We start from the raw sequence: 15,964 nt of genomic DNA on the forward strand, positions 1-15,964 counted from the left end.
TCTGCTCCGAGGGTTGTGGGTTCGATTCCCACCCCGAGTCTGGGTGTAATATAAATATTTATTTTTATATTTATATATGTATTACTTATAAGTGTTTATCGAAAAAAAAATAGCTATATACCAGTTGGCTGTTACCTATAACACAAGCATTAAGTTCCTTACTTTAGGAACAGACGACCGTGTGTGTATTGTGTATATATTTATATTTATTTATTTATTTATTTATCTTACAGACGAACACATCGTTGATAATATTAGTACAGATAAACAACTAGAATCGACCGTGGTCGGGTTACATGCGGGTGTGGTCGTAACCGAGTGAAGCCCACCGCAATTGTTACATTGACGTATTATGAATACAATGTATTGATTGCATACATATATATCAAGTAGTAAAAATAAATATTTTATAGTCACGAATATATTACTCTATCGGGACTATATCGCTAACTTTTTTTATAACTAGGTCCGCAAAGAATCGTACGGCTCACCTGATGGTAAGCAATTACCGTAGCTTATAGACGGCTGCAACACCAGAAGCATCGCAAGCGCGTTGTTGACCCTATCCCCAATTCCCCCCAGGAGTAACTCTTAGGTTATTCAAATCTATATCCTTTTTAGCGACTTCGAAAAAGGACTTAATACCGAATTTATAGATTTTTTTTAAATTACGACAGCTAGTACTTGTCAAATGGTAACATTTATATTTGAACAAGTTCTGAAAAGTATGTTTTTGATTTGTACCTACTAATGCGTATTTGTCATCACACAGTACTTAAGCAAATAGCTGTCTTTCTGTAAGGTTGAGGTACTTGCCCAGTCGGACTGCTTCATATTTTGAACAGGATATCCCTGCTGTGCCGTATGTGTATTTTGATGACAGTGTTGTGTTCCTGTGGTGAGTAAGGTGGCCAGAGCTCTTTGGTTGCAGGCGTCTAAAGTTACGGTAATCGCTTACCATCAGCTGAATCGTACGCTTGTTTGCTGACCTAGTTGCATAAAAAGGCGTTTAAAAAAAAAAAAAAAACAATTATTAATTATATATATTTACCATTTTGCGATATTTCCACGATTAATTTTCCTTGTTTTGGAGGACAATTTAACATATCTATAAATAGATGACTTTCCTTATAGTACAAGTACCGTCCATCCATACATACAGCGAATATTCTAATCAAGAATATTATATGGAACGCTTATTTTGAATAAATATCAAAATCAGCTCTACAATAATTATAATCTTTATATATATATATACTAGCTGTGCCCGCGGCTTCGCCCGCGTTGAAATCAGTTTGTCACAAAGTTTCCCCGGCAAACTTCCAGTGAAACTCTCATCAAAATCGGCTTTGCCGTTCCGTAAACCTTCCTCTTGAAGCCCTCTCTCCATTTATGAAACCGCATGAAAATCCGTTAAGTAGATTTTGAGGGAATCGGTCACATACGCTTTTGGGAACTTTGTTTTATAATACACTAACTGTTGCCCGCGACTACGTCCGCGTGGTTATGAAGATATGCATTACTATTAAGATGCTTAACGCAAATTATTTTTTTTATTTCAGTCTCTTGAAATGCTTATCACTCTGAGTAACTTTTTCAAAGGCACAATTTAGTATAATTTAATAGTTATTTTTATAAAACCTCTCTATACACCACATTTTTAGTTTTATTTTCAGGCTGCAGTATGAATAACCTATCAGGCGAACTTGTTGCTACTGTATATGTTTCATACAAACTATCAACCCCAATTAAACCCCCTTAGCGATGGAATATCGCAAAATCCGTTCTTAGCGGACGTCTACTAACTATAATCTACGTCCCTGCCAAATTTCATCTTTATCCATCTTGGATGGATGGACCATCCAGCGGTTTTTGAGTTCTCGTGATGTCAGTCAGTGACCTTTCTCTTTTACATATATAGATTACGATGTATTATTTGGACACTTCCTCGCCATCTATAGAGCATACATTTTAAATTTCAAATCTCTTACCTTAATAACATATGACTTTCATATAAACTTCCAACCCCCGTTTTATCCCCTTATGGATCGAGTTTCGTAAAATCCGTTCTCAGCGGATGTTTACGCCCTATAAGGAACCTATCTGCAAAATTTCAAGTTTGTAGCTGTTATAGTTTCAGAGATTTCGTGATGAATGAGTCAACCTACCATACCCCATTTTAACCCCAAAAGGGAGTTGATTTCTAAAGATACATTATTTGAACACCTTCTCAACATCTATAGAGTATACATTTTAAATTTCAAGTCTCTTACTTCAAAAACATAGGACTTTCATACAAACTTCCAACCCCCGTTTTATCCCCTTAGGGGTAGAGTTTCATAAAATTCGTTCTTAGCAAATGTATACGCCCTATAAGAAACGTACCTGCCAAATTTCAAGTTTGTAGGTGTTATAGTTTCGGAGATTTCGTGCAGGGTTCGCCAAACCGATTCATAAAGGTAACCGTTTGAAACGGTTACCGTATGAATCGGATACCGATTGAAAAGGTTACCGTTTTATTTCGGTTCCAAAACCGTAATAAAACGGTTACCGATTAAACTGTAATACCGAAATATAACGTTATGTATTTCGGTTTTAAATGATTCGGAGAAGTAACAGAGGGTGACAAAATCTGTGAGCCATCGTTTAAAATGAAGAATCTGTAATGTTCCTTTGCTTTTATTGATAATGCTTGGTTTTTCATAAGACTGGCTTCTTTAACTATGAAAGTAATGAAGTTTTTTGTTTTGAATTATTTGTTATATGCAATGTAAACATTAACGCGAATAATTGTGTTTGCTCGCAAACGAAAAAAAAACCGACTTCAATTACATCGACAAGTAATACAACGTAGATCGACGAAAAAATAGTCAAGCAACTACGCGTTATCAAAGATTACTCAAAAAGTAGTTATCAGATCTCGATAAAATTTATATGTCACCACATGATAAACATCAGCTTTCGACTAAATAAAAAATTATCAAAATCGGTACACCCAGTAAAAAGTTATTACGGATTTTCGAGAGTTTCCCTCGATTCCTCTGGGATCCCATCATCAGACCCTGGTTTCCTTATCACGGTACCAAACTAGGGATATCCTCTTTCCAACAAAAAAAGAATTATCAAAATCGATACATCCAGTAGAAAGTTATGCGGTATAATACAACGTAGGTCGACGAAAAAAGCGTCAAGTAAAAACACATTATTAGATATAACTCGAAAAGTAGTTGTTAGATCTCAAATAAATTTAAATGGGACCAATTGGCACACACCACCTTTCGATTAAAACAAAATTTGTCGAAATCGGTCCACCCGCTCAAAAGTTCTGATGTAACATACATAAAAAAAAAAAAAAAAATACAGTCGAATTGAGAACCTCCTCCTTTTTTGGAAGTCGGTTAAAAAGAGATGAAAACTTGCTCGCGCCACGCCCGGGGCCTGTCGTCTATCACAAATAAATAAGTTTTAAGTAAAATCACGCAACACACGGGAGCGAATGAGATAGAGATATGGTGTACGTTCGGACCGCAATCCGAGCTAGCGCAGCGCAGCTACAAGAACGGGAATTGCCCGCTTAAACTTACGACGCGAACGTTATGCCTACTACCGGTTTATTTCGATACTGTATTACCGATATGATTCGGTTACCGAATGATTCTCTTACCGTCATTTTGATTCGATAAGTACCGTTTTATAAAGGTAAATAACCCATACCGGAATATCCCTGATTTCGTGATGAGTGAGTAAACCTACCATCCCCCGTTTTAACCCCAGAAGGGAGTTGATTTCTAAAGATAAATTATTTGGACACCTTCTCACCATCTATAGAGCATACATTTTAAATTTCAAATCTCTTACTTCAAAAACATAGGACTTTCATACAAACTTCCAACCCCTGTTTTACCCCCTTAGGGGTCGAGTTTCGTAAAATCCGTTCTTAGCGGATGCCTACGTCTTATAAGGAGCCTACCTGCCAAATTTCAAGTTTGTAGGTGTTATAGTTTCGGAGATTTCGTGATCAGTGAGCCGACCTACTATCCCCCGTTTTAACCCAAAAAGGGGTTGATTTCTAAAGATACATTATTTGGACACCTTTTCACCATCTATCTATAGAGCTTACATTTTAAATTTCAAGTCTCTTACGTCAAAAACATGGGACTCTCATACAAACTTCCAACCCCCATTTTATCCCCTTAGGGGTTGAGTTTCGTAAAATCCGTTCTTAGCGGATGTCTACGTCCTATAAGGAGCCTACTTGCCAAATTTCAAGTTTGTAGGTGTTATAGTTTCGGAGATTTCGTGATGAATGACCTTTCGCGTTTATATATATTATAGATTATAGACTAGCTGTGCCCGCGGCTTCACCCGCGTTGAAATTAGTGTGTCACAAAGTTTTGCCGGCAAACTTCCAGTGAAACTCTCATCAAAATCGGCTTAGCCGTTCCGTAAACCTGCCTCTTGCCAATGGTGGAGCCCTCTCTACAATGGTGAAACCGCATGAAAATCCGTTCAGTAAATTTTGAGCGAATCGATCACATACACTTTTGGGAACTTATAATACACTAACTGTTACCCGCGATTACGTCCTCGTGGTTATGAAGATATGTATTACTATTAAGATGTTTAACGCAAATTATTTTTTTATTTCAGTCACTTGAAATGCTTATCAAACTGAGTAACTTTTTAAAAGGCACAATTTAGTATAATTTAATAGTTATTTTTATAAAACCTCTCTATACACCACATTTTTGGTTTTATTTTCAGGCTGTATATGTTTCATACAAACTATCAACCCCAATTAAACCCCCTTAGCGATGGAATATCGTAAAATCCGTTCTTAACGGACGTCTGCTAACTATAATCTACATCCCTGCCAAACTTTATCTTTGTCCAACCTGGATGGATAGACCATCCAGCGGTTTTTGAGTTCTCGTGATGAGTGAGTCAGTGACCTTTCTCTTTTATATATATAGATTACGATGCATTATTTGGACACCTCCTCACCATCTATAGAGTATATATTTTAAATTTCAAGTCTCTTACTTCAAAAACATAAGACTTTCATACAAATTTCCGACCCCCGTTTTATCCCCTTAGGGGTCGATTTTCATAAAATCTGTTCTTAGCGGATGTTTACACCCCATAAGGAACCTACCTGCTAAATTTCAAGTTTGTAGCTGTTATAGTTTCGGAGGTTTCGTGATGAGTAAGTCAACCTACCAGCCCCCGTTTTAACTCCAAAAGAGAGTTGATTTCTATAAATACATTATTTGGACACCTTTATACCATCTATAGAGCATATATTTTAAATTTCAAGTCTCTTACTTCAAAAACATAAGACTTTCATACAAATTTCCGACCCCCGTTTTATCCCCTTAGGGGTCGATTTTCATAAAATCTGTTCTTAGCGGATGTTTACACCCCATAAGGAACCTACCTGCTAAATTTCAAGTTTGTAGCTGTTATAGTTTCGGAGGTTTCGTGATGAGTAAGTCAACCTACCAGCCCCCGTTTTAACTCCAAAAGAGAGTTGATTTCTATAAATACATTATTTGGACACCTTTATACCATCTATAGAGCATATATTTTAAATTTCAAGTCTCTTACTTCAAAAACATAGGACTTTCATACAAACTTCCAACCCCCGTTTTACCCCCTTAGGGGGTCGAATTTCGTAAAACCTATTCTTAGCGAATGTTTACGCTCTAAAAGAAGTCTATCTGCCAAATTTTAAGTTTGTAGGTGTTATAGTTTCGGAGATTTCGTGATGAGTGAGTCAGCCTACCATCCCCTGTTTTAACCCCAAAAGGGAGTTAATTTCTAAAGATACATTATTTGGACACCTTTTCACCATCTATAGAGCTTACATTTTAAATTTCAAGTCTCTTACTTCAAAAACATAGGACTTTCATACAAACTTCCAACCCCCGTTTTACCCCCTTAGGGGTCGAGTTTCGTAAAATCCGTTCTTAGCGGATGCCTACGTCTTATAAGGAATCTACTTGCCAAATTTCAAGTTTGTAGGTGTTATAGTTTCGGAGATTTCGTGATGAGTGAGTGACCTTTCGCTTTTATATAGATTATAGATTATAGATTATAGATATATATATATATATATATATATATATAAATGAATGTTTGTCTATATGTCCTTTATAAAATCGTAAACTATGCATTTGATCATGTCATGATCTTCGGCAAAGTGCCGTGCATGAGCCCACAAAGGTTTCTGAGTTGATACGACCACTAAAAATTAATTTAAAAAAAGGCATAGCAACGCCCGCAGGGTACAGCTAGTTCTTTTGATAAAATACGAAAGTAAAACCATTAGACCGTAACCTCGCGGTTAGATCTTGTTACGTGGCAGTAGAGTTCAAGTTACCGCGGTCGTGTCGCAACACAACTTTCGACCAGATCATTTCAAAAGGCTAGTTCGAAAGTGAATTTCTAACGAAACTAGGCGATGAAATGATCATTCGAGAACTTTCAAGCGAACAATACTATGTCTGTAGGAATAAATGGCCTGCTGTCTTTGTAAAACTTGATTTGTAACTTACAAAACTAGCGCTTGACTGCGAACTCACCTGATGGTAAGTGTAGATGCAGCCTAAGATGGCGCGCGCTTGCAAGAAAATGCCTATTCACTCTTAATGTAAACTTTGTCGGATGTTGATGAAGTTTCAGATAGTTATCTAACATATTTAATTATCAAGATGAGATAAGTTTATACTACAATTTTCGCCGCGTTGGCGCAACGGTCACAGCCATGGATTGTGCCTGTTGCGCTGGCGGTTGCGGGTTCGATCCCCGCACGTGACATACATTTTTATTGGCCATACAGGTGTTTGCCGCGGTCTCGGTGTTATGGCAGTCCTTGTGGGTCTCCCCACCGTGCCTCGGAGAGCACGTTAAGCCATTGTTCCCGGTTGTTGCCATGTACACCTGATAGCGATCGTTACTCATAGTAGAAAACATATCCGCCAACCCGTAGTAGAGCAGCGTGGTGGATTTAGCCCCGATCCTTTTTCTACACGTAGAAAGAGGCCTATGCCCAACAGTGGGAAGTTACAGGCTGAATGCGATTGTGTCTGATAGGCTATCAGGTACTTATGTTTATGTCTCTCTTATGTTTTGAGTATTAAAAAATAAAGAGGTTACAATTTAAAATAAAAACACACTTCAAAGAGGTATGTCATCTCTTCGACTTATAAATCCTATATCGATAATTTTTTTACATTAGAATATAACAAACTGGAGTGATCGTGATCGAAGATGAAAATAACTAACGGCCAGGTTTCCTACGTATAAAGTTACAGGAGACAAGTAATTATAATTCCTTCATTGTTATTTATATTACAATGTAACATATTAAACAACTTACGGGCTTTAGCTGCATTTACGTTTGTATTTTGCTACTGTGCAGTATATGTTTAGGAATATAGGGAAGCAACATAACCTTACAGAAGATCACAGCTAAATAATAGTGATTTTTAAGTAGTGGTGTGCTATTTAGCTGTGTCTTCTGGGGAGTTGGGGTACTTCTAAAATCGTACTGCTTCATATTTTGACTCGGCAAGGACCTCCGCCACGAGCTCCCACGGGGGGTCGCCGGCTAGAGCAGTAGCTGCAGCCCACGATACCGTACGGTACCCTCGGATCACCCTCACCGCGATGATCCTCTGCGCCGACCGCAGTGCGGCCTTATTCCTCGCAGTGAGGCGATCCGCCCAAACCGGAGCACCGTACGTCGCCATACTCCGGCAGACTCCGGAATATAGCTGCCTGCAGGCGGCGCTGGGTCCTCCATATTTTGAGCAGGATATCTCTACTGTGCCGTATGTGTATTTTGACGTTATAAAGTTACAGTTTAGCAGACGAACTCGCGCTAATCTACTAAACAATATTATTCGTCGAGTTTTTGACGCAAGAATGTAAATCAAAAATAATTTTAGCATTGAACGCATTCGAAATCGTAATAAATTTAAATATATTACTGAATGTTTATTATATGCGTGGTCGGTACTGACTTCATAAGTGAAATGTAACTCAATGTTCGAGAAATTATTGAACAAATGTATATCCGTTAGTCGTTAATCAAATGAAGAATTAAAAATTTTATTTCATATATCCAGTAGCGGATTTACCAGTACGCTGAGTAGGCTGGAGCCTAGGGCAGCAAATTTTAGGGGGCGACAAATATTCCCTAAATTTTATTTTCGAAATATTATTATACAGATCCTATAACAATGGATCACTAAAAAAAAGTTCAGTCGAAATTTTTTTTTTGAATCGATAATTAGGAAATAGGGTATCGAGTTTCAGGGGTCACTAGGGGCAGCAAAAATTGAATAGGTAATTTGTAAATCCGCCACTACATATACTTAACATAATAGAAATACAAACAAGGTCTGTTTCTAAGGGTTTTACTCGCCACAAAGAGCTCTTCAAAAAACTTAAAAATATTATCAAGTACAGAATTGGGGCATGAGCCCACAAAGGTTTCGGAGTTGGTACGACAAAAAAAGCGCGCAGGGTACATACAGCCAGTTTATTATGAATATAGATATTTCTACAAAATAAATGAAGGATAACAAACTAATTTTTAGTGTAACAATCAATCTCTAAATAAACTATATAAATGAATCTATGTCAATAAATCAATTACCGAAAGGTATGTTACTTATACGCATGTCTTCCGGACGAGTGCAATAAAATTACTGTTTTTGTTTTGATTTGTGTAAAACAAATTTTAAAAAATCGAACAGTAAATTTAGCAGAAAAAACAATATGGCGGAGTTCAACGGATCAGATTGTATGTATTAAATTCTTTCGATAAGTAAATTATAGAACAATGAGTTCACACACTAGAATAAACGTAGTGTTATGATGGGGTCTCAATCTTCTGGTACAAATGGGGACAGACATACAGACTGTAATGCATCAGCCGTATTATCCCACCGTTGGGAGCAGGTTTTTTCCATATAGTAGCTTAATAGACCAGGCTACTCCACTGCTGATTGGCAGATTATTTTCCTATCATAAGAAAGATCAGCTTTATTATAACGTGATCAGTGTCTATTATAACAACCGTAACCCAAAGGGACATAACCCCATGCCAGAAAGAAATACTTGTGGTCATTACGATTTGTTTATCGTGAAAATATCTTAATTAAGTTAACGTATAGGCTACAAAACACGACGTTACGACTCAATGCGAAGTACTGACCAAGCTTCAAGTTGTAACGAAACTAGACTAAACAAGATGAGATACATACACGTTCTAGTTGATACATAGACTGGACAAGATGAGATACATCCCAAAGCTATTTCTTTACTTTTTAACCGACTTCCAAAAAAGGAGGAGGTTCTCAATTCGACTGTATTTTTTTTTTTTTTTTTTAATGTATATTACATCAGAACTTTTGACCGTGTGGACCGATTTCGACAATTTTTTTTTTTTTTTATCGAAAGGTGGTGTGTGCCAATTGGTCCCATTTAAATTTATTTGAGATCTAACAACTACTTTTCGAGTTATATCTAATAATACGTTTTTACTTGACGCTTTTTTCGTCGACCTACGTTGTATTATACCGCATAACTTTCTACTAGATGTACCGATTTTGATAATTCTTTGTTTGTTGGAAAGGAGATATCCCTAGTTTAGTACCATGATAAGGAAACCAGGATCTGATGATGGGATCCCAGAGAAATCGAGGGAAACTCTTGAAAATCCGCAATAACTTTTTACTGGGTGAACCGACTTTGATAATTTTTAATTTAATCGAAAGCTGGTGTTTCTCATGTGGTTACATATAAATTTTTTGAGATCTGATAACTACTTTTTGAGTTTTCTTTGATAACGCGTAGTTACTTAACTATTTTTTCGTCGGTCTACGTTGTATTACTCGTCGATGTAATTGAAGTCGGTTTTTTTTTCTTTTGCGAGATATCTCGAAAAGTCGTTGTTAGATCTCAAATAAATTTAAATGGGACCAAATTGACATGCACCACCTTTCGATTAAAAAAAAATTGTCGAAATCGGTCCACCCGGTCAAAAGTTCTGATGTAACATACATAAAAAAAATATACAGTCAAATTGAGAACCTCCTCCTTTTTTGGAAGTCGGTTAAAAACTTCTAATTTAATTCCCAAGCAAAATTGTTTGTGGGATTTTGTTTCATGAGCTCTCCCATCTTCTATAGTCTATACTAATAAATGGAGCCGTTTTTTTTCGTTCGGTTATACTTTCGGAATAATACTTATACCATAAGATGCAGCGTGTTTCGGAGAAGATTTTATGGTATTAGGTATATTATGGTATTAGGTATATGATATGCTGGTGATTACTAATTAATATTAAAATATTGACGGACAGAAGTCGCTAGTTCTTATCATAATTATTAAAACTTCCTCCTTGCTTCCGTCCTACTTGGAAGCCAGAGCTGCTAAAAAATTTACTTTAGATATAGTCTCATATATATAAGATGAGGACAAAAGTCCTTAAAATTAATAAAATAATTTAAAAAGTATACATAAGACTTGTATATAAAATTAGATTTAATTTATTTGTTCGAGCCATTGTTACCCTACCCATTCATGTTCCGTTGGTTTAATTTAATCACTGTTATGTAAATTCATTATAGTTCTAGTAAATAACGTACGATACTGAAACAAAACCTACGACAAAATATCAGGACAAGGCACTATTGCTCCGAGATCTTAAAGGTTGCCATAAAACGCTATCATCCCTTCAGCCTGAAATATCTCACTGCCGGGCATAGCTCTCTTTCCCCATGGAAGGATCAGAGCTTAATCCACCACGCTGCTCCAATACGGGTTAGCGGATATATTCCCTACTATGAGTAACGATCGCTATCATGTGTATAGGTGTACATGATAACAACCGGGACCGACGGCTTAACGTGCTCTCCGAGGCACGGTGGGAGATCCACAAGGACTGCAATAACACCGAGACCGCGGCAAACACCTGCATGGCCAATACAAATGTTTGTCATGTGCGGGGATCGCAACTGCCAGCGCAACAGGCACAATCCAGTACTGTGACCGTTGCGCCAACGCATCGTCGCCATAGGTAGGTAGGTATATATTTTAGTTTATTTTTGCGATTCTGAAAGAATGAATATAATCAGAAATGTGAAGTCGATGAAACAAGAGTCAGGTATAAAAATATACGGAAAGTAGCATTTTTCATGGTTTTTTTTTTTTTTTTTTTTTAATAGGCACAGCAGGGCGTACTTCGACCTTACAGTAGATCACAGCTTAATAATACTCCTTTCAAGTAGTGTTGTGTTCTTAAGTACGGTAGCCAGAGCTTCTAGCGAGGGTCGGGAATGGGGTCGACAATAATTGCTTGCAATTCTCGTGGTGTTGCAAGCATCGATAGAATATGCGATTTCTATCAATCGATTCTTACCGGTTTGCAACCCTAGAATATTCTTTTAAGTTTGTGAATAAAAGACTGAATAAGCACGAATGACACATTTTCATCTTTTAGACATATGCCTCCACAAGTTCGCGCCAAAAATGGCGTGAACTCGTGCTCGTCGTCCTCGTGTGTTTTGCCTATAGTCACCACGCTGGGCAGGCGGGTTGGTGACCGCAGGGCTGGCTTTGTCGCACCTAAGACGCTAAGTAAAGTACGCTAAGTAACGATCGCTATCAAGTATTTTGATAACAACTGATAATTAAATTAAATTAAAGTAAATTAGAACAATAATCTGATCTAAACTGATCGAAAAATAGATCACGTAATTAATGGATGTCATCTTACTTTTTAATGTAATTGAAGTCGGTTATTTTTCGTTTGCGAGCAAACATAATTATTATTATAGTGATATGTTTGATATTAACCGATATGTAATAAGATTTTTACAGGAGTTACTAAATATTGAGTTGAGCAACTATTGCGATAACCATACTACAATATTATCTTTAGATTCTATGCCGTGATTAAATTTATAAGTCTATTTTAAATTTGGAAATCATATTTCTTCGGTTTCTCTGAGTCTGTAACCGAGAACTATTGTGCAGTTATCAATCACTATCTATTGTTACAGATAAAAATATCGGATTTTCGTCTTATTGATTGACACATTATTGTAACTTTTTATGTAATCTACACGTTATAGATTACAAAAACAAGTTAAAATACTGTATCATGTAAATTATTATTATTTTATTAATTCGAGTTAAAAAACACAACATTTGTGTTTTTTTTTTTTTTAATTATGTGATATATCCACAGGCTTATTATGCCCGTGCTTTTGTTATTTCATATATTATTATTATTTTTTTTTAACATGCATCGATACTTCACCGCAACTTTAGAATCTAGAAGCCTTAATAACTAGTCTTTAAAATTTCTAAAAGTTATTTGTCTAAGTTGGGAACAACCGCTTGGTGTAGTGGTACGTGTAGGTTGCCTAAAATATCGGGCGTTCGCCCGGGATGGATATTGGTGTTTGTAGAAATATTTGTTTCCGGTTTGGATTGCCGTCCTTGTGGGTCTTCCGCCTGTCTGGAAGAGCACGTTAATTAGTCGATCCTGATTGTTATCATAAAATATCTGATAGCGATCACTACCCTTAGTAGGAAATATATCTCCCAACCTGCAGTGAAATAGCATGATGGATTCAGATTCGATCCGTGTCCTACATGGAGAAAGAGGCCCAGCAGTGGAATGTTTCCTGAATTCCTAATGTGTGGGTAGCACAAAAATAAAATCGTACATATTAAAAATAGCATGGTGTCGTCTCCTGTCAATGATTTTCATTGTAATATGAAACTTTGAATAGTTACGGGTCTCTGTAAAGAACTCACTATAGACGGCGCCACGGTTCGCTTAAACCGAAAGTAAAAATTATCATATCAAAAATTTTGCTCTAGCGGGTACATTGTTCCATAGCTTAATTGGCTAGAGCGCGAACACGGTCAGTCGGAGACGCGGGTTCGAATCCCGCTGGAGCGGTCAATTTTTGATATGATATTCAAAAATGTTTACAATATTTTTTTTTACAACTATTACAGTAATTAAAATTGATATTTTAAAATTTATATTTGTATTAAATAAACTTACACAGACAAGGAAAGCATAATGATACACGTTTAGCTCTTGGTGTTTAATTGTCTTTTTGTAATTAAAAAAAAACTCAAACTTGATTTTGTCTATAACTTTATGTCGATTTATAAGTAGATAAAAGCAACAAAAGTGTTGCTTTAACATTAAGACTAGAACGACAGGTTTGTGATGAAAGAATTTATAAATTCATGAAGTGACAAGTTTTAAACTTGCAGTGGTGACTTTTAAAACACAAAATACTCGTATCTATGTACAGTATTTGTATGGTAGTTCCAAATTTTTTTTTTAGTATTTTACTTAGTAATAGGTAAATATGTGTAGCAGTATTAAAAAAAAATCTTTTTTCACAGCATCTCAGGCAAAAGGTAATTACGCTTAATTTAAAAATAATAAGTTAAGAGTAATAACAAAATAATAAAAATAATGTAGTAAAAACACTTTGTAATCATATTACATTTCTTCATAGCTATAATGTATTTTTTTTTCCAACTTATTTACAAATTTATGACATTATTTTATAAATAATAAAAATGTTTTTATTGTTTTGTAAAAGTTTAGAATTCCTAATGTGTGGGTAACACAAAAATAAAATCGTACATATTAACTTTTTTAGTTTAATTAAAATAGCATCACTAACTACTATTATGTTACCTATAGGTCAGTTGAATTCGCGCCAAATTATATTAAATGTTAAACTATCGAAATAGTTTTGGCTGCGATACAAATAATAAGATTAATATCAATCGAAATACTTACGCGAAATCTTGACAATATCAGACCCATTTTCTTTCCAGGGACGTAACTTAATGTTCAATATTACACACTTTTAAACACTCAATGATAGACCTTTTCGATAATTACTTTCCAAAAATAACTCTATCATTACACATACGTTATTATGATGACGATATTCTTTAACCTAAAATGCCGACAAATAATGCATTTGAAAGTACTATTTGAGAAAACTTATTACGCACTGACAGATCTCATATCACGGAATTTTAAATTATTTTCAATAGGACTGATAAATAAATACACAACAGGAGCGAAAACGCGAAACAAATAAAAGTTAAGACGCGGAGCGAATTGCCAATTTGATTATTTGACACAATCGGTTTATCATAGATTATACACCTATATACTGCCATACTGGTATAGATACGCCACAGCGCTACTCAGAAATTAAAATTGATGTATAACGACCTCCCCTACCAACAGATGGCGTGCACATACAATTTTATTTCTATAATAATACTACAGATGGCGCTGTTTATTTCTTTTTTTTTACCAGAATGATTATGACTGTATATGTACTTTTCACTTTTCCATTTATTTATTAATATAAACAGTTTGTATTAATAAATTGGTGGAAATAGTGTGAAAAGTATTTTATATCTATTTATCATTAATTTTCATCAAAAAGTATCAAGTATGTACATTAAGAATATTTAATATTTTTTTTGTGTTACGTATTAAAATTTTGATTTCAAATTAATTCTATTTTACCTAATATTAACAGAAAATCGGGGGTTTAAAATAAAACACCAGTACCATATAGACTTTATAAAACTGTTGTTTATTTTCGTCTTTTATTATAATAATCGGATGCTTGTTTTTTAACATGGTCATTCCTATCAAAATTTGAAAATTTTCCATTTAATAATTGATTTAATCCCAGGCACCAACTGTATACACCTTAATACAAAGATTGCAAATAAACTCAACCAAATCAACTCTATGTCTCTCACAAGTTATTATGCTTACTTAAGTTCAATGTAGGGACAGTATTCCTCGTCAATCGTCTGCTTGATGATTTGAAGTACTCCTCGAAATGTTTGTGGCATATACGAATGGAAATGTAAACACAATTGTTTCCTTTTTCTTGAATTGTATTGTCAAGTACAGATTTCTATTGGTTAAACTTCACTGTATGAGGATATTCCCATTTGGGAAAGCGATGTAAAGGTCCTGAAATTTTTTAATATTCTTAAAATATTGCTTTTTATACATAAAAGTGATACTAAAGACAAGAAATAAAAAGAGTTAATTATTACGTCTATTTTATTAAGGGTGTGATTTAAACAGTTTGCAAGGTATTTGTATCTTTGTTTGCAAAAAAATATTATTGGTTAGCTAGTAGTTGGGCAGCAACATATAGTCAGCAAATATTTCTAAATCAGTTGGCAATTTTTATTGTCTCTGAACAGTATATAGTATTTTTTTTTTGTACTTCCGAATATATGTAAAAGCAGCAATGAGTAACTCATATTAATTTAAATTTTGGTAAGCATTCAAGAGACTAAGCAAAAATTTAAAAATGCCTTACTGTGAAATTAGAACAAAAAAAAATTGAAAGAAAGGGATTCAGTAGTATTGGGATAGTGTCATACATATATAGCTTCTTTTTTATAATCATCCCACCCACTTTTAACGAACACTGTTGATTTTTAAAAAAAAACGCAATCTATTTTTAATGCTAACCAAAATTTAAATATGAATGCCAATCAATCCTGCTGACCAAATAATTATTTTGCAGTATGAATGTTTATTTTGCAGATACATAATAAGACAAGCTGCCTGCTTATGTTTAAATTACTATTATTATGATTTTATAAAGAACAAAGATTGCATTCTGATTTTTATTACGGCTAAAAAAATCTTTGTATGCTGGCCAAATGATATTTTTTTTTTTGCTAGCCAAATTTTTAAATGGCATACAAATTAATTATTTCTCTTTTATAAATAATTTTACTAAGTCGAATAGTACTGTTGGTATAATACTTAATGTCTATATTCTATTTTTTTTTGAAATAGTCCTAAATAGTAAACAAATATGGCGTACTTCCGACCACAGACAATAGAGTA

General features: G+C 35.0%; 1 protein-coding gene across 1 annotated transcript in view; it reads right to left on the reverse strand.

Annotated features, from left to right (window-relative positions):
- Nucleotides 1-14,241, reverse strand: part of LOC123667865 (endoplasmic reticulum junction formation protein lunapark-B-like) — a 46,316-nt gene extending 32,075 nt beyond the window's left edge. The window contains exon 1 of the mRNA XM_045601698.1: nt 13,856-14,241. Within this exon, the coding sequence (XP_045457654.1) occupies nt 13,856-13,882 (27 nt within the window). The 5' untranslated portion in view covers nt 13,883-14,241. The remainder of the gene's footprint in view (nt 1-13,855) is intronic.
- Between the last annotated feature and the right edge of the window lie 1,723 nt (nt 14,242-15,964).

The sequence above is a fragment of the Melitaea cinxia genome, chromosome 29 (genome assembly GCF_905220565.1).
Source record: "Melitaea cinxia chromosome 29, ilMelCinx1.1, whole genome shotgun sequence".
Classification (NCBI taxonomy): Eukaryota; Metazoa; Arthropoda; class Insecta; order Lepidoptera; family Nymphalidae; genus Melitaea; species Melitaea cinxia.